This window comes from Erpetoichthys calabaricus, chromosome 8, assembly GCF_900747795.2.
Source record: "Erpetoichthys calabaricus chromosome 8, fErpCal1.3, whole genome shotgun sequence".
Taxonomy (NCBI): Eukaryota; Metazoa; Chordata; class Cladistia; order Polypteriformes; family Polypteridae; genus Erpetoichthys; species Erpetoichthys calabaricus.
The window spans coordinates 88,345,499-88,370,319 of NC_041401.2; the positions used below are offsets into that span (position 1 = coordinate 88,345,499).

At 36.9% G+C, this 24,821-nt stretch overlaps 1 protein-coding gene across 5 annotated transcripts in view; it reads left to right on the forward strand.

Annotated features, from left to right (window-relative positions):
- Window positions 1–24,821, forward strand: part of acaca (acetyl-CoA carboxylase alpha) — a 188,444-nt gene that overhangs the window by 34,359 nt on the left and 129,264 nt on the right. For all 5 annotated transcript variants that reach the window (XM_051931343.1, XM_051931345.1, XM_028807062.2 and 2 more), the window contains exons 12-23: window positions 1,322–1,483; window positions 3,505–3,668; window positions 7,267–7,417; window positions 7,595–7,698; window positions 7,778–7,859; window positions 9,233–9,378; window positions 9,494–9,644; window positions 9,751–9,885; window positions 12,556–12,702; window positions 12,784–12,972; window positions 13,312–13,412; window positions 15,339–15,427. In XM_051931343.1, the coding sequence (XP_051787303.1) occupies window positions 1,322–1,483; window positions 3,505–3,668; window positions 7,267–7,417; window positions 7,595–7,698; window positions 7,778–7,859; window positions 9,233–9,378; window positions 9,494–9,644; window positions 9,751–9,885; window positions 12,556–12,702; window positions 12,784–12,972; window positions 13,312–13,412; window positions 15,339–15,427 (1,621 nt within the window). The remainder of the gene's footprint in view (window positions 1–1,321; window positions 1,484–3,504; window positions 3,669–7,266; window positions 7,418–7,594; window positions 7,699–7,777; window positions 7,860–9,232; window positions 9,379–9,493; window positions 9,645–9,750; window positions 9,886–12,555; window positions 12,703–12,783; window positions 12,973–13,311; window positions 13,413–15,338; window positions 15,428–24,821) is intronic.

The following is a 24,821-nucleotide window of genomic DNA, read 5'->3' on the forward strand; positions in this document are numbered from 1 at the left end:
CATTAAGTGAAGTGAAGGGAAGTGGATTTATGAAATAATACTTTATTGATCAGGCTTCAGGTACCAAGACCTTGAGAGATGTGGTTTAAAAACGGGACTATATAAGATGGAAAATATCCCAAGGACTGGATTTTAACCAAAGTTTTTAACTTTAATAGCATGTTTTTGGGCCAAGTAATATTATATATTATGTGGATGGTTCAATCCAATGTGATTTTTAAGATTAAGATGCAGTACAAATTTTTTGTGGCGGACGGCTGGGGTCCATGCCTGGCTGGGACGCCCCTTCGGTATATGTTCAGGGGGAGCAGCCATAGACTTTGCAATACCTCCCCCTGGATGCTAGATGGCAACCCCCCAGCGTTGGAGCAGTGCCTTGGTTTTCCACAGGGCTCCATGGGAATTGCAGTTGGGTGCCACCAGGGGGTAATACAGCTGGGACTCCTGAGTCCTTAAGGGCAGAGTTTCGGAAATCAAGCACCTGGAGCACTTCCGGATGAACTATAAAAGGGGCCAGCAGCCGCCACTCCAGGAGCCTGAGTCGGGATGAGGAGGACTACGCCTGCCAGAAGGAGAGTGTGTTGTGGTGACTTTCTTTTGGATGTTCTGGTGCTTTGGGACTGTGTTGTGCCTGTGGGACATGAGGAAGACATGCCCCACAGGTGAAGAAAAATTAAAAGTTTAATTTGCTTTTATACATGCCTCGGGTGTGAGTCTGTGTCAGGTCAGGCGCCAGTATAGCACCTTTTGTTACAACATATATAATATTTGCAATTAGAGTAGGGGTAGGTTAAATAGGCACACAGAGAGAGTTAAAGCCTGAAATTGAATTAGCAGTCTGGTGCTTTAGCAACTGCATCATAAGAGCAGGAGTCGGGTGAATGTGCTTCAAAAGCAGGATGTTGGAAAGCTGATGGCTGTAAGGCTAGATTTTAACAAACACTTGTATCGTTTGCATGTTTGGAGCATTCCTAAGTTATTGCGTTGTTATTGGTCTTAAAGTTTATGAGATAGATAGTTTGCCTTTGCTAGTTCAGGATTATATAGTGAATATTATGCAATATAGTGCATCCAGTTTAATGAGTAACCTGAGTCCTAAGCAATAGGTATTCTGCTGCAATGTGACCATGAAGCAATTTTGCACAAATTAGAAAGATGTAGAAAGCTGCTTTAACTGATACTCAGTTTCCTTGTATATCAGTTGCCTTCCTTAAGAGTTTTTTTTCTCCAGAAGCCTCTTTTATTCCTTCTTTTATTTGGCAAACCTGTAACTCTTGGTTTGCTTTTTGATTCACCTTTGAAATGTGTCTTTGCATTTCAGATTGCCATGGGGATCCCACTTCACCGAATCAAAGATATCAGAATTCTGTATGGAATGCCACCCTGGGCTGATACGCCGATTGATTTTGATGGTCTTTCTACCACTCCATCACCACGGGGTCATGTAATTGCTGCTCGTATCACCAGTGAGAACCCTGATGAGGTGAGACACGTGCTGATGTGATTACTTTGCATCTGTTTTGGTTTCCATCCTGACTTTATTAAACAAACCATGTGTGCCATGCCTTTCTGTGAGATGCCAGAAACAGATTTATGTTTATATAAGTTATAACAAGCAATTGTGTATATCATATAATTTTAATGGGGTAGAGCGCTGCCTTTGCAAACCTATTCAGACAACAAGGATATGAAAGTATCTTAAACAATTACCAGAACAACTTAACAACTCATCATAAGTGTCATCACATCTAAACACAGAGCCATTCATGTTTGATAACAATTGTTTTATTTGATTTTTTCTTTTCTCTGTTACTCTAAACTGGATAAAGAAAACAGGGAAAAATGGAAGGATAGATCAGGGGATTTTACATTTTTTAAGAGGGCTGGAAACTGCAGTTTGAAAATGCTTTCTTTAAGTCTGAAACAAAAAACAAGAACAATCGTAGTATTTTTTGGACAGTAAACACAGAAACTGATAATGTAGTAGCTGGTTTTGTTTAATAAAATAAAGACAAAGGTAGGTTTTTGTTAAAGGACTACTACACCGTGTTGTTTGTAATGATTGTTGAGGAAAGCTTTTATTATCATACTTTCATGGAAAATAGAGATTACAGTACAACATTTCTGAAATAATGGGCTTCAATGGTGACCCTGCTTGACAAACAGCAAACAGTATAAAAGTGAAAAATTAAAAAATGACATGTATCCAGTTGTATGGTCACAGCCTCTCAAACGCATGTGTTTTGGCTAAAACGCTGCTAAACAAACCACTTTTAGAAAATGTTGTAATGCATGACAGAGAAGCGTGTTCATACAGGATAAAGCTTTTGAATTAAATCCAGTCTCTCTTTTCTTTTGTTGGTGTTTATTGTCGGCCATTTATGAAACTGCTGTGGTAACCTTCTGGTTGTTTAACCATCTCAGATATGCACAAATATGAGACATACATTCCACATGGTAATGTTTTCTCTCGCTTTTCTTTAAGTTTTAATTTCTGATTGTACACTTTTTTGCGATGCTCTGCTAGGTTGATATCACAATAAATGACATGGTAGCCCACGTGAGCTATTGCTGGGCAGGACTCCTGACCAACGACTGAGAGGAGAGGTGGCCCTTCACTTTTAAAACTTGATACTGTTTGAATGCGCTTCTCAATTATTCATAAGAGGATTTTATGAAAGTCATGTATTTAACAATATGTAATCCAAAATGTGTGTGTTTAGAATATTGTGACCATACAACTCGATAAATTTGAATTATGCAGTACAATACAATTTGAGATTTTTTTTTCATGGATGTTTTGACATTGCTTTCTGTTATTCAAGCTGGATCTCAATTGAAGCCCATTGTATTAACAATTATGTGATCTGTGTTCTCAATGAAAACATGGAATTAAAAGTTTTTTTTCTGCCATCGCTACAAACAATGCAGCTTAAGTAACATAAAAAGAAGGACAATTTTTAGATAGACTATTCCTGTAAAGAGGTCACGCTTCATTAATGCATTTAACAGTAATTCAACATGCAGAAACTTTTTAAGTGACACATATGACACCTGCTGAGCCCCAATTAGACGAGTGCTCTAGTTCATATTATAACTCGCAGTGGTTAAGTCTCATCTTGCATTTTTATAAAATACACGCACTATTGTGAATGATTCAAAAAAGTTATTACTGTACTATACATTTTAAAATCTAGTCTGGGAATATGTTAGATATTTAAACTCTCAACATGCATTTTGTTTTAATTGCCAAAGTCAATGTGTAGTGTCATGTCAAATTTTAAACTTCAGCTGTTAGTTTTGTGGCCTAAATGCAGTAGGAACAAGTCCATGTCTATTTTCTTATTTAATGTTAATTTGGGCATACATTACCTTTGTTCCTAGTTGTAGTTGAGCAATAAATTTGAATGAAGTACTCATCTTTGAAATGAATGAAAGCTTAACTTTGGTGTGATGTAAGCATTCTGTTTTGATTTCCTCTTAATATGAGCCTTTCATCTACAGGGCTTCAAACCAAGCTCTGGAACGGTGCAGGAGCTAAACTTTCGCAGCAGCAAAAATGTATGGGGATATTTCAGCGTAGCAGCAGCAGGAGGCCTGCACGAGTTTGCAGATTCTCAGTTTGGACATTGCTTCTCTTGGGGGGAAAATCGTGAGGAGGCTATCTCGTGAGTACCTTCTCATTTGTTTTCCTTTTGTACCGTTCTCCTAGTTTTCTTACTTCTTACAGATGGGAATTGATCTGCAGTGGTATTTCTTAGGATTATGTTATTTTCCTTGCATTATAATAACAACAAAACATAGAGCCGGATTCTTCTTAACACTTTGATTTAATTTCAATTTGTTATTTACGAAACTTTATATTTCTATGTAAATATCTTGTTTCAGTTTCTTCAGTAAATAGTGACAGTGGTAGATCCTGTGTATTTAAAAAGAAACAGATGCACAATATTGAAAGGTACAATAATATTTCAGTGATGTATAGTGGATTAAAAGGGAAAGGCCAATAGGCATAACACTAAAATCTAAAGAGCAGAAATAGAGAATATTAATTATTTATTTGATGATGTAGCAATCTTTTTCATGATAAACCAGAAATTACTTTTCCGGTTATTGGTGTGGGTGATGTTGATTTCCTTTATTAATCTAGATAATCATTTAGCTCCCAGTTGTAGTAAAGGATGGGATTCCTTTTTGCTTGGTTATATCAACCTCTTTTGTAAGTCATTTTGGATAAAAGCGCCTGCTAAGTGAATACATGTAAATTTAAATGTAGTCTTGACATGGGGAGTCTGTTTCCATATTTACAATTCAGATGTTTATTTTTACATAATTATGCAAAATGACTAATTTTTCTTCTTGGTATATCACCATTAGTTCTAACTAATGGTTCTAACTAGTTTGAATTTGTTAAGAGTTATTTGCTCACTTAGGTGCCTATTAGCTAATGTTCGATTTTGGTTTAAGACCTGAAAATAGTCAATGTCAAAAATTTACAATAATAGAGCAAATTAGAGAAAAGCCAAGCAAAATGACACCTTTTATTGGCTAACTAAAAAGATTACAATATGCAAGCTTTCGAGGCAACTCAGACCCCTTCTTCAGGCAAGATGTGTGCCTGAAGAAGGGGCCTGAGTTGCCTCGAAAGCTTGCATATTGTAATCTTTTTAGTTGGCCAATAAAAGGTGTCATTTTGCTTGGCTTTTCTCTACATTCATAATGGCTAACACGGTACAACACCCTAGTACTATAGAGCAAATTAGGTAATGGACAAAAACTTTTTCATGGCACTGTATAAGAAGAGAGGAAGTTTGACCAAAATTGCTAAGCTGTCCCATTATGTCATCCAGATAGGTTTTAAAGCTGCAGTGGTTCCCACTTCAACTTTTATTTCTTTTTGTTCTCACAACCTGTTTTGTGGTAAAAAGAAATGCTTCCAGGTTTCAGTCTTGAAGACAATATCCCTTTATAATTGTATTATTGATTATGTAACTGAAAAAATTGCTGGATCAGTTTTCTTGACGTATTTGCTTCATAGCATTCTTTGTTTAAGACTGAGAAAGTTTAACTCTCATAGTGTCTCAGATTAATGCATTACATTTAGTCCATCAGTGTTCTTGGTTGCATTTTCCAGGGCAACTTTTGAAGCTTTATTTTTAATTTTGTATTGTGATGATCAAAATGTGTCAGCAATCCACTACCTGAATATTCTTGGGTTGTATAAGGTGAATCAAATAAGATGATTACTACTTTCCTTATATCAACATTTACATTTAAACCCTAAAAGAATAAATATTTATTTTCCAGCATTTTGGTTGATGATGTTAGTAGATTACACTCTATACCTACTGATTCTGTCCATTGTTAACTAAAACGCATTACATAGGCAAAGAATATGGGCTCCTAACCTATTAACAGCTGTGTTCGGTGTTCTTCCAGACGGACTTGAAGTGGAGAAGGACAAGCAAACGGTGATTGCATTCACTACACTTTTGGCATGCAGACTTATTCTGTTAAATTGGAAGAATCCTAACTCTCCTCTGATAAGTCAGTGGGAAACCGATGTTTTATATTATCTGAAATTGGAAAAAATCAAATTCTCAATTAAGAGGATCTATGCAAAATTTTTTCAAAACCTGGCAGGATCTAATCAATATTATTTTAGAATAAGGGAAATAACTATTACCGCATTTAATTCCCTTCTCCATTTCTTATTTACCTATATATATTTCTCCCTTTCTTTTGTTTATTGTTGCCTTATTAAAAAGCCCTACGCAATTCTCCTTTGGCTAAGCTCTCCTTCTCAGGGGTGGGGTTTGATTTGTCTTCAATCTTGTTTTGTTATAAATTGATCTATTTGTATGGAATGATTACAATAAAAATTAATAAATAATAAAAAAAAAGAATATGGGCTGACACTATCAACAATTCCATCTTTTGCGAACTAATTTTGTATTTGGAAATTACATCACTGCTGAAAGGGAATTCATGTGAGCTGGTTAGAAATAGATGGACAGTTAGTTAAAATAAAAATGCTGTAAACTATTTACACATATACACTTATATGAAGTGTGTTCATGCTTTGTGAAAGAAGAGAAAAGACAAATAAGAAAAATAAAAGTTACAATTAAATGTCCTTATACAGAATTGCAGCTTCATGGTAAACGAAATTTAATTAAGTAACTGTCTGTTGTTTCCAAAACTCCTGACAAGTGGACAAGAACCCAAATATTGTTGATTTGGCTTTAGTAGACCATTTTATTGTAAATAACTTGTGAAAGTTTGTTTTACAACTCTTTGTTGACAGGGATTTGAAAAACAGCCACAACATCATAGTATAATGCCATTTGAGTTTACTGTACAGTATATTCAGCAGTTTGTACAATAGAAAATAACATTTTTTTGTAATTTTAACTGGTTGTGTGCATATAGAATGAGAATGTTGTGCCAATATAAAATCCTTACGTTTGTTTCACTGAGATGAAACAAAAGAATTTTGTAAGGAAATATAGACCAGCATAGTTAGAGGCTGATAATTAATCGAGATGTGTGTTTGTGGTTATTGCTGTTCTAGCTGGTGTAAGCACATATTGTTTCTAAGTTGCATTTTTTTCTCATGGAACATTAGTTTTTATGTAATGTTCTTTAATAAATAAATGAAATAAATATCAAAATGAGGTAAGTGGGACAAAAATGTAGATGGATGGGAGAAAGGCTCTAATAACACTGCTGCTAAATTGAAATGCTTTCACTCCACATGGTTCCGATCTTTATAGAGAGGTGTGAACAGCAAAAAAAAAAAAAAAAAAACTAATGGAGTCAAACATTTTCAGATCACACTTACAACACTTTTGAATGTGGTACTAAATCTGTTATAGGTATGGAATGTGATCTGGATTTGAATGACTCAATAGGAATTGCCTGAAAAATTGCAAACCCCCCCCCCTCTAGTTTTGTGTTGCCATTGTTCAACCATTTCCTTTTGAATAATACAGAGGTCATATTCCTCTCTGTGTCAGGTGTGTGAGCAACTTTCCCTAATTGATAGCTAACTTCTCATTGGGTAGTCTGCTCACCTTCACTCATTAAAGGGAATCATTGTCAGGATCCAGCAGAGTTGGAGGCTTAAGATGTTTTCCTGAGTTATCTTGTAAAAGACGGTTACGCCACATCCTATCTATCCACTGAGTCATTTCAAAGACTTTCTTTCATTTGAAGATTCGTTAATTTTTGCTTAGCCAAATAATTATGCTGTTTCTTTTCTAGAAACATGGTGGTAGCTCTTAAAGAGCTTTCAATTCGAGGGGACTTCAGAACGACAGTGGAATATTTAATCAAATTGTTGGAGACAGAGAGCTTTCAGCATAACAATATCGACACAGGCTGGCTCGACCGCCTCATCACAGAAAAAGTACAGGTACAGAAAATGTGTTATCATGATATTTTAAAAGTGGCTATGCATTTTCCAATGTTCTCTCTGATCATTGTGTACAATAGACACAGTTATGAAGGTCCGGCTGCAGTGCCTTGACTGTGCATCTCACTGATTCTTCACGTTTTACTCATATTTTTATTTTTTATTTTTTGCTAACAGGCAGAGAGGCCTGACACAATGCTTGGTGTGGTATGTGGAGCACTTCATGTAGCTGATGTGAGCTTTCGTAACAGTGTGTCTAATTTCCTTCACTCTTTGGAAAGGTAAGGTTTTGTTCAGCAGAGAAGCCCAAATCATCCACAGTAATGGTTTCAAATGCCAATATGGATTTTTCTCTCCTAGAGGTCAAGTTCTACCAGCTCATACCCTCCTGAACACTGTTGATGTAGAGTTAATCTATGAAGTAACCAAGTATGTCCTACAGGTAAGCACACAGTTTTTGCAAGAGACGGGAACTTAGTTTAGAATTTATGCTTCTGTGTGTTGGTATACAGGTCGTGTTTTTGTTCTGATTTAAGAGCTGTCCTGTCTTTTGTAACAGTCAGCAGTCCGTCAGTCATCGTCCAACCCGCTATATCCTAACACAGGGTCACGGGGGTCTGCTGCCAATCCCAGCCAGCACAGGGTTCAAGGCAGGAACAAACCCCTGGGCCAGCCCACCACAGCTTTTGTAACAATGTTAAGCTTAATTTAATGGATATTCTCAGTAGTTTATCTAGAACAGAACCTTTGAAGAATAAACTAACATTCTGTTTTTGCAACAGCTAGCAGCTGTAGTTTTACCCACTCATAATTGTATCCTACTAGCCGTCCCCCGTGGCTCTGAAACAGAGCAGTGAAGATGGCCCTGCCCGGCTCCCTGCTCCTGACGTCATGCTTCCCCCTCCCCTCGGCCCGCAGCCTCTGTCTCGGATTAGCACAAATATATCGCTCCTGCAAGCAAACTGTGATTCTTAGCGCAATGAGAGAAGTCGAAAAATCAACCAGAATGTTCAAGCAAATTATAAAAAAAGCATGATCTAAATCTGTTAAGCAGTTCTCTCGTGAAAAGCGGACAGACATACAGACAGACAGAGATTAATGACAATTAACAATGAGGTGAACCCGGACAAACAACACTGAATGCTAAAAGACTGCAACTACTTCAGCGTCAGACCTACTAACATGCTTATCAGTAAATAATGGATTAAATAACCATAACACCTGGAAAAGCAGAATAAAAATCATGATGATGTAAACCATAAAAAAACAAATATAAAATAAAAAATTGAATCCCTTGGAACATGCATAAATGATTGGTCCATTCTAATTAAAACAATTGAAATTCCTACATTGACCCCAAAACATAGAAACTGGCAAATAACCATACCACACCATTTTCAAAGCCCACTTAATCCTGAGAAGGGTCGCAATGGACCGGAGCTTGTATTAGCAAAAACAGGTCGCAAAGTAGGACAGGACGTAAGTCCATCACAGGGTGAACACATTCACACACCACAAACACACCAGTGAGTTTCCAGGACATGGACCCTGGTCACCTTACTATGAGGCAGTAGCACTACCACTGCACCCCTATGCCACCCCTGGGAAATAACAATAAACTGAGTTTGAGAACCACTGCATTAAACCACTGACAGCCAAAGTGAACACTAGTTTGTGCTATGGCCTTATGGAAAGAGTATCTTTTTTTTTTTTTTTAAACCATCTTCAGGTGTCTGCAGTACTTGATTAAGGTATCACTTTGAGAATTTCATATCCACCAGATTATTATTTCTTTTTACTTCTTGTTTTTGCCAGGTGACTCGACAGTCCTTAAACTCATATGTTGTCATTATGAACAACTCTTGTGTTGAGGTAGACGTGCACCGCCTGAGTGACGGGGGTTTGCTCCTCTCTTATGATGGCAGTAGTTACACCACCTACATGAAAGAGGAGGTGGACAGGTGAGTCTGCCCAACCTGGTAAGTAAGGGCTACCTTCCACAAAGCCACACAAGCTTTTTCCGAATGGTAAAAACCAGCAAGTGATTTTTACAGTGAAATGGGTATATTTTTGCAGGTATCGCATCACAATTGGCAACAAGACCTGTGTTTTTGAAAAAGAGAATGACCCCTCTCTGCTGCGTTCACCATCAGCTGGAAAGCTTATTCAGTATACTGTGGAAGATGGAGGGCATATCTTTGCTGGACAGTGTTATGCTGAGATTGAGGTCATTTGAGGGAGTATCCTGTGGGGTTTGAGCAGTAAAATGGTGTAGAGGAGATACTAGCAGATGACTTGTCAACTTCTCACTATGGTGTAACTTTTTCTGCTAGGTGATGAAGATGGTGATGACCCTAACTGCAGCGGAGTCAGGCTGTATTCACTATGTGAAGCGAGCAGGAGCTGTCTTGGAGCCAGGCTGTGTGATTGCAAGACTGCAGCTTGATGACCCTAGTAGGGTCCAGCAGGTATTGTATATTTTTTCATTCTGACTTCCTTAGTTGCTTCTTGTACATCTCAACAGCTATATTAGAAATGGTCTCTTTCTTTTACCCTACCTTTAGTAGTAGTGGCAGTAGGAGTAGCAGAAGTAGGATTGTCATGTGTGCAGAGTACATGTGGTGTTGCAGGTCCACAGCTCCCATCAGGAAGGCCAGTTTTAAATAAATAATCGCCGCACTCGCGGCTTATCGAGGGGGTGTGGTTGTGTGGCTGCAGCAGATCTTGGGGAATTTATGATGTGGGCATTTCTCACCTAAGTGCACAGGTGAGAGACGGCCCGCATCTGTAATTGTTCCCAGGAGCTGCTGATTGCCACAGCTGCCACATCCTCTTCATAAATAAAAGCACTTTACACTATTACACCATCCCCTTGCTCCATTGTTATGCCTCACTGCCGAGCTCATCGGTAACATTACCGACGGTGCGGGGTTCAAGGGCTCCCGGATGGACGATGGTAGCATGCAGCGAACCCACATCGTCACAGTGCAGTGAAATTAACCAACCAACATATAACATGTAGCTGGCTTTAAATGAAATCTGCTAGTGCTACGCCAGCTTTAATATTTCTGTTTATAATCATGAGTGCATTATGTCATACCTTTTATCTCAATCTGAAGTAAATGTCTTTGGAAACACTTTAGAAGTCCACCATTAATATCTTTAATTTCTTCAGTGAAAGAAAGTATATAGTAGATACAAGTGTGAATAACTGGGAACTGTGAATTCCTCTCCTGTCTGAAATGTTTTTGTATTATTAGCTGAATGGTAACTCAGTGAGCCCTTCAAATCTGCCCAGAATTCATTAGTGAATGTCTCCATCGATATCCTCAGATGTAAATTCATGTCCATTGCTTCTTACTAACTTTAGTTATAAAGGTTGCTGAAATTATTGGTAAAATATACCTCTGAAGTTTTAGTTTTTAAACATTGATACATTAATCTTTATTTGATAGCTCAGCACTTACATTGTACCTAGGAGACATGGCACATGTCTTTATTTGGAAACACAGATATATCACTCATGATAGATACCCGTTTCTGTACAATTGAACAGAATGATAAAGTGATCCTCCAAAATGTTTCTACTTGTAAACCTTTCCATTCATCCATCTGCCCATTTTCAAACCCATTTCCTCCAGCTCAGTGTCCTGTGCTATCAGTGTTCATCTTGACAACATCAGGTACATGGAAGAAACCAGCAATAGATAGGATGACAGTTCATCACAGGGCACGTATGCTCACTCATACCAGGTCATCTAAGTTGTCAGTTAACTTACCATGAAGGTCTTCGTCTTCGGGATGTGAGAGTAAATGTGAGTACCCAGAGAAAAACCTCAAACAAAATATGACATTGACATTGCGCTAACATAAAAACCCTGCACATGCAGTGGTTAGACTGGGGGTCAGAATCCAATTTGAATTGTGAAGCAGCAGTTCTAACCACTCCAGGCCATGCTCTGTAAACATTTCACTTCTTAATTCTTCCCTCTTCGTCTTTGTAACTGCTAAGAGTGAATGTAGAGGTGGCTCACTCCTATAAGTACTTGGGGGGTCCATATTAATGACAGGTTGGACTGATCTTGGAAAGCAGAGAAACTGTATAAGAAAGGGCAGCGCAGGCTCCTCTTCCTTAGGGGACTATGTTTCTTTAATGTGAGAAGTGACTTCTCTGTAACTCTGTGATGGTCAGTGAGATTCTCTATGGTGTGCTGGGCTGGTAACATCACTTCAAGAGAGGCCCACCGAATCAACAAGCTAATTAAAAGGGCAACCTCAGTTATAAGACACACTCTGAAGACAGTAGTGAAGGAGAGAAATAAAACAAACCTGAGTGGCAGTATAAACAATCTGCACATCCTGTCTCTGACACACTAACACTGAGTACTTTTAGCTAACAAATTATTCAGCAGAAGTGTGTCAAGAAACACTACTGGGGCTCCTTTATACCAACAGCAGTATGCCTGCATAATGCCTCACTGTGACTGTGACAGCCAAGTGAGATGTTTTTTCTTTCTTTTGAATTTTCTTGCTTTATAGTCGTTCTAGTGTGTGTTCAGACTGAAGTGTGTTTATTTATTTATTTAAAGAGCTTCTGTAAAAAGACACATTTTCCCTTGGTGACAAATAAAGTTATGTCTATCTAAAAATGGTAAACCTGGCTGTTAATGTCCTCATATGTCTAAATATAAGCAGCCAACTTTCAATTCACTTGGCAGTTCTCTATAAAATTGCAGCTGCAAATTCTATGGAAGCTATTCATAATGTTATTAGTGTGTCACTGTTTATTACTTTATTGCCGTGTATGCACCTTAGAATCATTGTGGAAGTATTTCGAAAACTCCTGGTAGAAATGCTGAAGCAATCCTCAATGTCACTTCAGCGACAGCCTTGTAAATTCTTGCATTTATTCACCCTTTGGATTAGTAGATAAACCAGTTCAGTCCTACCTCACACTCCATATGACAGAGAAAGCTAATGGAGTGCCTACGGGTGTTTTGAAGGGAGACACTAACAAACTCCTTGATTATAATCTAACTGTGCAGTTTCTGTTTATTGGGCTACATACATTAAGGGGTGTGTTGTTTTAGGGAGCTCCTTAATGGTATAAACAGCACACATTTTGTTTCTTCTTGTAGGCAGAACTGTTTACTGGCCATCTGCCCCAGATCCAGTCAATGGCTTTACGAGGAGAGAAACTACATCGCATTTTTCACAGTGTTCTGGATCATCTGGTCAATGTGATGAATGGTTACTGCCTCCCTGAGCCATTCTTCAGCTCCAAGGTATGATTGCACCTGTAAAGCAATGTACAAAATTATATAATTTATATGTTCTTTACAGCGGTACGTTTTCTGTGGTTTTAGGTGAAAGCCTGGGTAGAGCGACTCATGAAGACACTGAGAGACCCATCTCTACCTCTGCTTGAGCTGCAGGACATCATGACGAGTGTGTCTGGACGAATTCCCCCAGCAGTAGAGAAGGCCATCAAGAAAGTGATGGCTCAGTATGCTAGCAACATTACTTCTGTTCTATGTCAGTTCCCTAGCCAACAGGTAAATGAAAACTGCTTTGGCCTCCAGGAGTGGAAAAAAAACACTGAAATTCATAATCTTAGAGGAGCTGAAAGTCGCAGTTTGTTGCACATGAAGTTTATAACTGGGGCTGGAGTTCTGCTTATTTGATAATCACATTTATATTGCACTTCATCCAGTTCAGATGAATATCTGCTTTGGTAGACAAGGCCTCATCCTTGAACCAGTGGAAAAACAGCCACATAGTTCTGTAAATATGCCGGTGGATTTTGTTCCTTTAAAAAGTGGTGTGCTTCAGATTCAAATTCAGAGATCCAAGCACTCCATTCTAAATAAAAGCTGCCTGTTTTTTTTTTTCAGATTGCTAACATATTGGACAGTCATGCAGCCACTTTGAATCGTAAATCAGAGCGGGAAGTTTTCTTCATGAACACACAGAGTATTGTGCAGCTTATACAGAAGTAAGCACTCACAACTTCTTCATCTTGAATCCTTTATGCTTTTAACCCTGTTATTTTGGTAAGTGATATAACCAGGTAGCTGAGGTGATAGAGTGCACACCACAAGACTTCAGGTTCAATCCCCATTCCAGCCTTACAATTAGATACTGACTGATTCAATTTATCTACTTTAATTTTTAGATGATACATCTAAATATTATGATACATATTGTGTATGTGAGGCATTTTAGGATGATGATCATGTTAATGCATTTTTAAAATATGATTTTCAGTGGCTTGGCTGGAATCTGTCCAAGAATGGCTTAGCTTTATTTGTAATATGTTTTGATGCTGATAGAACAACAGCAGAAAAAATACATAAGATCACACATATCCTCGAACTTGACTCATTTGGCCACAAGCCTAGATGAGTGGAACACTGATTTGAGGACCTTCTGATTAAAGTACATTTCTTTCTTTTTTCAAATTTGACACGTGACTCATCTTTGTCATGCAGAGTGCGTGTGTGTATTGGGCCCCGTACAGATTGTTTTGTCTTTTTTTGTGTTTGTGTGTGTATCTAAGTGTAATTTTTGATGTTGTTTTTCATGTGCTAAGCCTGCATTCCAAGAGAGTGTGTTTGTCTGTTTAATACCATAGTGGCAACTTTGTGTCTGTGTTCAAGTGTGTCTTAGTGTCTGTAAAATGTGAATGGTGTATTAGATTTTTTGGCAAAGTGGGTGCTTATGAAAGTCAGTATCAAATGGCTGTATAGGTACTTCTGATCAGTTGCTGTGGAGCTGGACTGAAAACACATTTCATATAACTGGGACCCCAGAATGTTGCTTAATGGAACACTCCCCCCAGAAATGTATTGTAAAAGATGTATTTTTTTATATATTACTCATGTAATTTGTAGTGATGGCAGATAAATATTTTTAATCTCTTAGAAGTTTCTGATAGAATAGGTGTCTGTGGTCTCTCAAGATATTCATGTCTCGAGATCCATGTCAAACATTCCTGTCATATGCTTATAACATCCCAAACACATGTATTTTTACTAAAGTATTGTTAAATAATCCAACTCTGGAAAACACTCTTGTAAATGATAATGGAACATGCTGAAATGCGAGCAAGCATTTGAAGTGTAGACCCACCTCCTATCATTATAATATATTCATATACACTACTGGACTCTCTTGGGGTTATTCAGCATCAGGCTATGAAACCCCATGGGTGATTTGACCTTCTTCTTGTTGAAGCATCTCAGATATACACAAGTGTGAGGCATATGTTCTAACTGAATATGGTTTTTTTCACTTCCCTGAACTTTTAATCTTTAGTTATACTCCTCTCTCAGTGAACATTACAATGTTTACATCACGTGATGTATAATGTTAGCCAATGATAAGCTGTTACTGGGCTGGAATCATGGTCAGTAAATTAGTTGGGGAGGCATGTCCTCAGTTCAAATGCTTGGTCATTTTTGTTTCTGTGTTTTCCAGAACTGGTGTATTTAAAAATATTTTAGTAAAAATATATGTGTTTAGGGCGTTGTGAGCTTATGACTAAATGACTTGACATGTGGATTATGTGACATGTGTAACGTGAGATTTTTCATGGACGTTTTCAGTATTGTATGCTGTGGCCCAGTGCTAGTCACCATTGACTTATTTTCTATTAGAAGCTTTGTCATCTCTGTTCTTCATGCAAGCATGATGCACTAAAACATTTTTCATTGGTTAACATTGCAAACTGCATGGGTAAGTAGTATATAAAAAATGTCATTTTTGGATAGAATATTTCTGTAATAAGCCTTGGCTCTATAAATCTGCTTCACAGTAAACATTGTGTCATTAAGTAAAACTGTTCTCTACGCAAGGAGCTATACTAAACTGAAGATAGATTATTTGTACCTCATGCTGTTTCATTGTGGTATGATTACAGGTATCGTAGTGGGATTCGAGGTCATATGAAGGCAGTAGTTATGGATTTACTCAGACAGTATTTGAAGGTTGAGATTCAATTCCAGCATGGTGAGAACTTGCATTTGTTTATACTATACATCTGTGCAACAAAAAGTCATGAGATGTGGTCTTACAACTTCCGTCTCGTCTCTCTCTACTGATATTCTGAAATAAAAATGTCTGAATTTGTGTAATCCGACCTAATTCAGTTCTTCATAAGAAATTTAATGATTTACTTCATGAGGTAGAAGTACATAATAAACAAGAATATATGATGTATTTAAAATATGAACGTGTGTTTCAATTTAAATGTTTAAAGGATAAATATTCTGAATTGTAATAGAAATTGGTCATTTTTCACCCTCTGATAGAGGTCCATAGAGGGCTGGATCCCTTGTAAAAGATCAAAAATAGCATTACATTCATAATCAATGATCTTGAAATAGTTTAAAATGACTCAATATGCTTATGTTTGAAATTTTTCATTTTATAACATTCTGGGAATAGCTGCAAGAGGCCTAGAAACACCGGTGAAGAATCAGATATCAAAAATATACAGTTAGGTCCATAAATATTTGGACAGAGACAACGTTTTTCTAATTTTGGTTCTGTACGTTACCACAATGAATTTTAAATCAAACAACTCAGATGCAGTTGAAGTGCAGACTTTCAGCTTTAATTCAGTGGGGTGAACAAAACGATTGCATAAAAATGTGAGGCAACTAAAACATTTTTTTAACACAATCCCTTCATTTCAGGGGCTCAAAAGTAATTGGACAATTGACTCAAAAGCTATTTCATGGGCAGGTGTGGGCAGTCCGTCGTTATGTCATTATCAATTAAGCAGATAAATGGCCTGGAGTTGATATGAGGTGTGGTGCTTGCATGTGGAAGATTTTGCTGTGAACAGACAACATGCGGTCAAAGGAGCTCTCCATTCAGGTGAAAGAAGCCATCCTTAAGCTGCGAAAACAGAAAAAACCCATCCGAGAAATTGCTACAATATTACGAGTGGCAAAATCTACAGTTCGGTACATCCTGAGAAAGAAAGCAAGCACTGGTGAACTCAGCAACGCAAAAAGACCTGGACATCCACGGAAGACAACAGTGGTGGATGATCACAGAATCATTTCCATGGTGAACAGAAACCCCTTCACAACAGCCAACCAAGTGAACAACATTCTCCAGGGGGTAGGCATATTGATATCCAAGTCTACAATAAAGAGAAGACTGCATAAAAGTAAATACAGAGGGTGCACTGCAAGGTGCAAGCCACTCATAAGCCTCAAGATTAGAAAGGCTAGTTTGGACTTTGCTAAAGAACATCTAAAAAAGTCAGCACAGTTCTGGAAAAACATTCTTTGGACAGATGAAACCAAGATCAACCTCAACCAGAATGATGGCAAGAAAAAGTATGGAGAAGGCGTGGAACAGCTCATTAACCAAAGCATACCACATCATCTGTAAAACACGGTGGAGGCAGTGTGATGGCTTGGGCGTGCATGGCTGCCAGTGGCACTGGGACACTAGTATTTATTGATAATGTGACACAGGACAGAAGCAGTCGAATGAATTCTGAGGTGTTCAGAGACATACTGTCTGCTCAAATCCAGCTAAATGCAGTCAAATTGATTGGGCAGCGTTTCATGATACAGATGGACAATGACCCAAAACATACAGCCAAAGCAACCCAGGAGTTTATTAAAGCAAAGAAGTGGAAAATTCTTGAATGGCCAAGTCAGTCACCTGATCTTAACCCAGTTGAGCATGCATTTCACTTGTTGAAGACTAAAATTCAGACAGAAAGGCCCACAAACAAACAGCAACTGAAAGCCGCTGCAGTAAAGGCCTGGCAGAGCATTAAAAAGGAGGAAACCCGGCATCTGGTGATGTCCATGAGTTCAAGACTTCAGGCTGTCATTGCCAACAAAGGGTTTTCAACCAAGTATTAGAAATGAACATTTTATTTCCAGTTATTTAATTTGTCCAATTGCTTTTGAGCCCCTGAAATGAAGGGATTGTGTTAATAAAATGCTTTAGTTGCCTCACATTTTTATGCAATCGTTTTGTTCACCCCACTGAATTAAAGCTGAAAGTCTGCACTTCAACTGCATTTGAGTTGTTTGATTTAAAATTCATTGTGGTAATGTACAGAACCAAAAATTAGAAAAAGTTGTCTCTATCCAAATATTTATGGACCTAACTGTACTTATGATCAGTAATCTTTTTTGGTCTAGAGGGTTAAACATAAAGGGGAACCCCAAAAAGATCAAAAGATCAATGCCTTTCATAACTAGACAGTAAGATGAGTTGAACGATACAGGTTTTCTTGTGCTGGTGAATCTGGAGGCAGTGGACAAGTGATTTTAAAGTTCTCAAAAGTAATTCTCAATAGCACAGTCATTTTTGCATTAACCACAATATCCACTAGGTGTTGCTAGAACTCAACACATACTCGGCTTTGACTGCTTCTGCATTTTTCAATTCACTAAGAATGTGTGAATGGCAAAAATGCAATTTTAATTAAAATATCCTTTTATGGCTGACTGGATTTTAACTCACCTGAGATATACATTAAATTTATTTCTGTGCTTGCTGAATTGACTTATTCTGGAATTCTTTTCCATTTCCGTCTCCCAACTGAGTCTATCAAAACATGTAAAGCTGACACTGTTGAGACCTAGAAACGTAATTCTAAATTGATAAATGATTAACTTTTATTTAGTGTACATATCTATGCAAAGAGGTATCAATGTAATTTTTTTTTTCAAAATGATTATTTAGTAGTTTTTGTGTATAAAATTGGGATAAATGACAATCCCTTTAACACTGATGTCTCTAAAATTGGCATTGTTGCTTTGTGTCAGTCTTGTAACAAAAAAAAAAAAGAAATGTTTTTGAATTGCCAGATAAGATGATTTCAAAATAGTATTACATATACTCATATCATATGCAAAATTTTGAAATCAATCTTTCATTTAAACAGTGACCTTCATGGGGAACACCATACCAGAAGACTTAATGTGATCATTCCAAATTAAATTATAGACTAAAAACTGTGCTGCATCTTTTGCAGTGCCTGAAACAGCATGAAATTGGCAGCAATATTTTCCCTCATCCTGTCCATAATAAATGATACAGACAGATAAATCGCAAGAAGACAAATCAATTCATTGTTTCTGTGTGCCATATGAGCACAGAGGTATTAACCCAGCAGTCAAGGTGCTTGCATTTGATGTACCAGGGTACAGTGGCATGGTTCTCAACAAGAGTACTTTAAAGTGAGCACGAGTTAGGGCAGTCTTGATGTAAACTCTTACAGATCTCAGGGATCAAAAGAGGTATATTTTATAAAACCTAAAGATGTTGATAGCTAATTCACAACATAATATTCTTAACTGTGCTTAATCCAGTCCAGGCTTGTGAGGTCCAACATTTCTCCCAGCAGCAATGGGCTCTCATACAATGCAAGTTTAACTCGGGTACACAACCACACATACAGCAGACCGATTTAGAATTGCTAAGTACCCTAAAACAGTTGTTGCTAGACGACAGGAGGAAATAGTGGACTTCTCCAGGCAGACATGAAGTGAATGTGCAAATTCCATGTATTTGCTACATTAGTTATGAACATTATTTGAATACTCGTATATTATCCTTTTTAATTCAACAATGAAATACAGCATGCCAAAACCAACTAATGTGCTCATAGAACCATCTAAATTATTTAACCGACATTTGAAAGTTACCAGCAAAGTTTTTTATAAGATACAGGACATATGTGTAGCGTTAAAGCCAAGGTGGACTAAGCCCGTGACACTTTCAGCCTTGTTGTTTTTGATCATCTCCTTAGTTGTTTTGTCTCTCAGCCTGCTGTTTACAAAGACTGGCTCACTACATGAGATCAGGTGGGCAAGTCTAAATTCAGCAGTAGTAGATTTTCGGATAGGATCCTCTGTTTTGGAATTTGACAGACCTACCCCTTTCCAGACTAGAGACTACATGGGCACAATTGTTCATTCATTTGCTGATTTGGAATTTATCATTTGCACAGCAATGTGTTTTCTAGTTATCTTTATCCTTAGAGAAGCCCAATCCTTACATTGCATACTGATATCAAGGGTTTTCCATATGTCAGTGTTTAGATTATGTAGTGGGACTTAAACTGTACCATTAATCTATCCTTTTTTGCTACATTTTCCAGTAAATCTGTGTTACCAGCATGACGAAACATCTCTGTCCCTTGTGCTTTTTTTAGAGATATGAGAATAGAAAAAATATACAGTTAAAGAGATCTATGAGAGGAGAGCTAAATACTTTGTTTTTGATGCTATCTTGTATGTATAGACAGATTCTTTGACATGCTTCCATTAGTTCCAGTAATGTTTAGGCATATTTAACAAATAATCATCACATTGGAGCTTGATCATTTATAATTTTTAATAAATTCACTATGCATTTGTCTTTTCTTATACATACTTATTTGTACATAGTGAATTTGTCTCTATTAGGGTGGCACAACAGTGAAGTTATTAGCACTGCCACATGCAGGCATTATAATGGGGATGAGAGCACAATTTGGTGATTATTGTTACCTCACATTCTTGAGCCCAGGGTTCAAATCCCAGCATGTGTGCAGTGTTTTCACACTCTTGCTATTTTTGTGTGAGTTTTCCCCAGTTTCCTCCATAATCATGCAGGTTATGGCAGTTCAAAGTTGATCCTTTATTGTACTGTAAGTAGCTGTACCCTTTGATGGACTGGTTCATATTATGTTGTGCTTCTGCTGCACTGAGCTTGTGTTGGAATATGTGCGTTAAGAATATGGATGATAGGATGGATAGCATTGAAAAGCAGTAAGCTTACGCCATGAAAAGCCTCTTCAAAGCAGACATTTACTTCAGACAGTTATGCACTGCTGCCAACCAGGTCAGATTTACAGATTCACTTTACATTTTAACAGGTTTAATATCTACGTAGAGTTTTTTCTTTCTCTTTATGTCTATTTTAGTTTCTTTCCAGATGCACCAGTTTTAACCAATATCATAAAAATATATATACGTTAGGTCATTTGGCAGCTGTCTGTTCTCCCAGTGTAAGTGAATGTACCCTGTGATGTACTGGTCTCCTGTTCAGGGTTGGTTCTTGCCTTGCAACCACAGCTACTGGCACTGGTTTGACAGCCTTTTAATGCAAGACAGTCTGGTTTACCCCATAATAGATGTGGAAAGGACACAAAATGCAGACTGCTGAGGATGCAGGATCATATTCTGTTCATGAATTATTTTATTTTTCATGCTTCTTCATTACTTACCTGATTTGTCTGATGGGTGTTTATAAATACTACTAGAAGGTTAAGTACACTTTAGACTCACATGTGTGTTTTATAAATTTTATAGAAATAAGCAAATGTCCAGTGCACAGACTATCCTGCATTTACTGCAATGCACAACATCGAGAACAGAAGATTGATGTTTTGACATGCTGGACTGTTTCATATTAATTTTAGTCTACCCCCTCTTTCAAGTTAAAGCCTCACTTTTTAAAATCTTTTCAAGGCTGATTATCATTCTGTTTGCTAAGCACTGAGAAACTTCCCACTGATTCTGACCTAAACTATAATAATTAAAGCGTATAAGGCTTGCAGGGGATTCTCATCTCATAAAGGCAGCACATATAAATCACCATTGTGTGCGGTTACTTGCTGGGTGAAAAACACCTGAATGTGCCAAGCTAAGCGGTTTTCATATAGGCATTTAGAGTGTGTGTGAATAAAGCAATAACAGAAATAAATAGGTGCAAAAATAGATATGAAACAGCACTTGACATTACTTTACCTCACCCACTTCAGCACAAATCTGGGGTAAGCCACATTCAGTCATGGTTAGCATATTTATTTAAATTAGACTATGTAGAACTGCTGTCCACACTGATAGAAATTGGCTTCTAATCTGGGTTGAGGTGTCACTATGACAGGAGCTGAAATGCACACTCGAGGTGTAACTTCAGTTTTAAGATTTCTTCAAAGCTCGCTTTCTCACTCTGGTAGTGCCACTATAATAAAACAGAAGGAACAAGCAACAATTCTGAAATCATTAAATGTAGACCTAATAATTTTGTTAGCGAGGCCTCTAGAAGAGAACATGTTCTTACACAGGCTATAAATATGCCACCACTAGCACTACATAGACATCATATTAGATCTCATGATATGCACCCTATATGTAAAGTGTCATGTCCTCCTACATTCCACACACATTTTTTCAGTTATATTTGCAGTTCTACACTGCACTTGAACAAGTGTATTTTAATTATGTAATGTATGCCCTGCTTTGCACAACCATCAGTTCAGTTATTATATGATCAAAAAAAGCATTCACAAATAATTTCTACTGAAGTTGAAACAAACATCAAACAATTTCTCCAGTGCTACAGTTTAAAAAAAAATGAAAAGAATAAAACAACGAATTTAACAAGCCTTAGATACTTCAAGAAACAGTAAACAGCAAATGAACTTCATAAACATTTTACCCAAGTATTTATAAAAGAAGAAATAAATGGAGTGCCTTAGATAGAACGATAAACAAGCTCTGAGTTTACAGATTTTAAAACAGAGGGGTCACATATCCTTTAAGCCCTTAAGGCAGTGAAGACTATAAAACCCTTGGGTCTGATACGATTGATACAAATAGTCTGGATAGAAATGAAAGACATTTATTTCTTTATCAAGCATATTCCTGCAATCATTTCAGATGGAAGAAGTCTGTGATGACTGGAAAGTTGCAAATGTGATTCCATTTCATAAGAAGGAAGACAAAATGGATTCTAATAATTATAGGCCAACTCGCTTTACTTTTGTATCATGCACAGTTAAGGAAACTATAATTAGAAATACATTAGAAGAATGTTTATATCAAAATACTAACAGCCTGCATTGATTTCGGAGAGGAAGATCCTCTCAAACCAATCTGTTTGGCTTGTTTGAACAGGGAGTTGGAGTAGCAGGTGAAAAAGAAAATCATATGGCATAATTTACTCAGATTTTCAAAATACTACTGACAAGATTCCACACTGACGTGTAAGCTATTTACACAAGCACAGTATCTTGAAAAAATTGATTTCAAATTGGATAATCTGCTGGAGATGAAGAGTGCAGATAAAAAGAAGAATGCTCTGCATGGGGTGAGATTATTAAGGGAGTTCTTCAGAGCTCTGTCCTTGGACTATTATTTTTTGTATTTTATATTAATGACACTGATTCTTATATAATCAATAATGTGTAATAACAAATAAAGTAGAGGTAGCAAAAATATTTACAAAATAAGTGGACAGCTTTCAGAAGTGGACAAATACTTGGAAAATACAGTTTAATTTAGAGTTGTGAAAAGTACTACATGTAAGCAAAGGGAAGATTTATTATGAATACATGATGAGCGATATTGCCTCATAAGAGGCAACTTCAAAAAACGTAGGAGTTTACAGTGATGCAACATTCTTATCATCTGGTCAATATGCAGACACTGTTAAAATGGCAAGTGTTTTAAACATAAATCAAGGGGCGTTATGCTCAGACTATATAATGAGCTAGTGGGACTACATGCAGAGTACTGTGTGCAGTTTTTGTCAATATGCTGCAATAAGATCCAGTAGCACTAGTAGTTATGAGGAGGAACACATACAAGTTCATCTCTAAATTAAAGGGCATGTGTTACTCCAACGGGCTAAGAGAATAAAATTTCTTCAGTCTTGAGTAGAGAAGGCTGTGCAGAGACCTAATTCATGTGCTCAGAATTCCTAAAGGCATGATAAAGTTGATCCATGAGAGTACTGTCCGTTAAATAATGAATCACATACTTGAGAACACTGGTAGATATTAAAGCATAAAGAATCATATAGTTGAAGCAGAAACTTGACAACTTTTAAAAAGTATCTGGATGAAACACTTTGTTAGTAACTAACCAAATGATCTTAATAGACTGAATATTCTCCTTTTGTTTGTCTAACTTGTTATGTTCTCCCATGTTATGGGAGACTCTTTTGCTTCAGAACCCTGTTTGGGGGTAACAATATCTGGATAAGTGAATACATTTGCATTTGTTTATTAATCTTTTCATCTGAATATTTAAGGTGCCTTCTCATGTAAGGTGGAAAGCACCTACTGTTGCTGTCTTGTTTGTCTGTTTGAAACAAATTGGCTCTAATTGGACCAATTTTAATTAAATTTGACACACTTATTCATCAAGTAAGTTTTTTGAGTAAGTTCTATTTTCATTGATCTCAAAAAGAATTTTTGAAATTTTAAAAACTCTAATTCAAAGCATTCATGAAACTTTAAAATCATCCATTTTAAACATCCTGGGCAGCTTTAGTTATTGAATAATTTGCTTTTTCAAATTTATCTTAAGATATTTCAAAGTGTATATTCATCTTTTCCACATCCAGCAGACACTTGTGACAGCAAAACAGATCCTAATGCCAGTTATTGAATCACAAGCACAGTTGTGTTTGTGTGTGGCCAGAAACACACTGTCACATATCAGCTGCTTGTGAGAACTTCTGTAACACCAAATCACTTCTCCTATTTTTGAGATGCTAGCTAATCAGTTAAATGATCTATGTATCCATATGAGCAAAATGAATACTCAAAGAAAGCAAAAACTAATTAAACTTTTCTGGCAATAAATGTCGTTCTTTGGCAAAGCGCTACAATATCCTGCTGTCTATCTCTGTGCATTTCAGCCAACAATCTTAGCTTAACACTCCAACATAAAGATACTCTATAGGGTAATTCTTTAAGAAAATTTGTTTTTAAGAAATGTTAACTACATTTAGTTGTAAACCATCCACAACAAATAACTATCAGTAGTTTGAATACTACAATTTTTATATCACTTGAGTTGGAATCTGGTGTACACTACTAATACATTGTAATTATATGGTATTATCATTGATCTGGCTATTGTTATAAATATATTTAAGACACAAAAATGTAATAACTGTCTATTTGATGTAGTAAATAAATAAAAATTAAAAATTAAAACAGTAAACTTAAGTTCCCTAATGTACTTGAATGTTATGCCATGCATACATTTTCTAACTTATTTATTATATTTAAAGTGACTTTAATATTTTACTGATTTCTAAAGTTAGAGCTCTGACTGGTTAAATGATTTCCCTAAAATCACAAAGTAAGTCAGAGATTAAACCAACAGCTTTGTGGTTTATAGTCCACCTGACCACACTGCCTTCCATGTGTGATTTGCTTTCCACAGTGTTTTTAATTGTGATGCCCACTCTGACAGTCACTATATAAAAATAAAGTGTGATTGTCTTATCTAAAACTTAAAATAACCCTTTACTGCCCTTCACTTTTTGATATCCCTTAACAGATTTCTAAAATGAGATTTCTGCTCAAATTCTACCCTAATTAGCTTCATTGATGTGCATCATATAGATTGCAGCC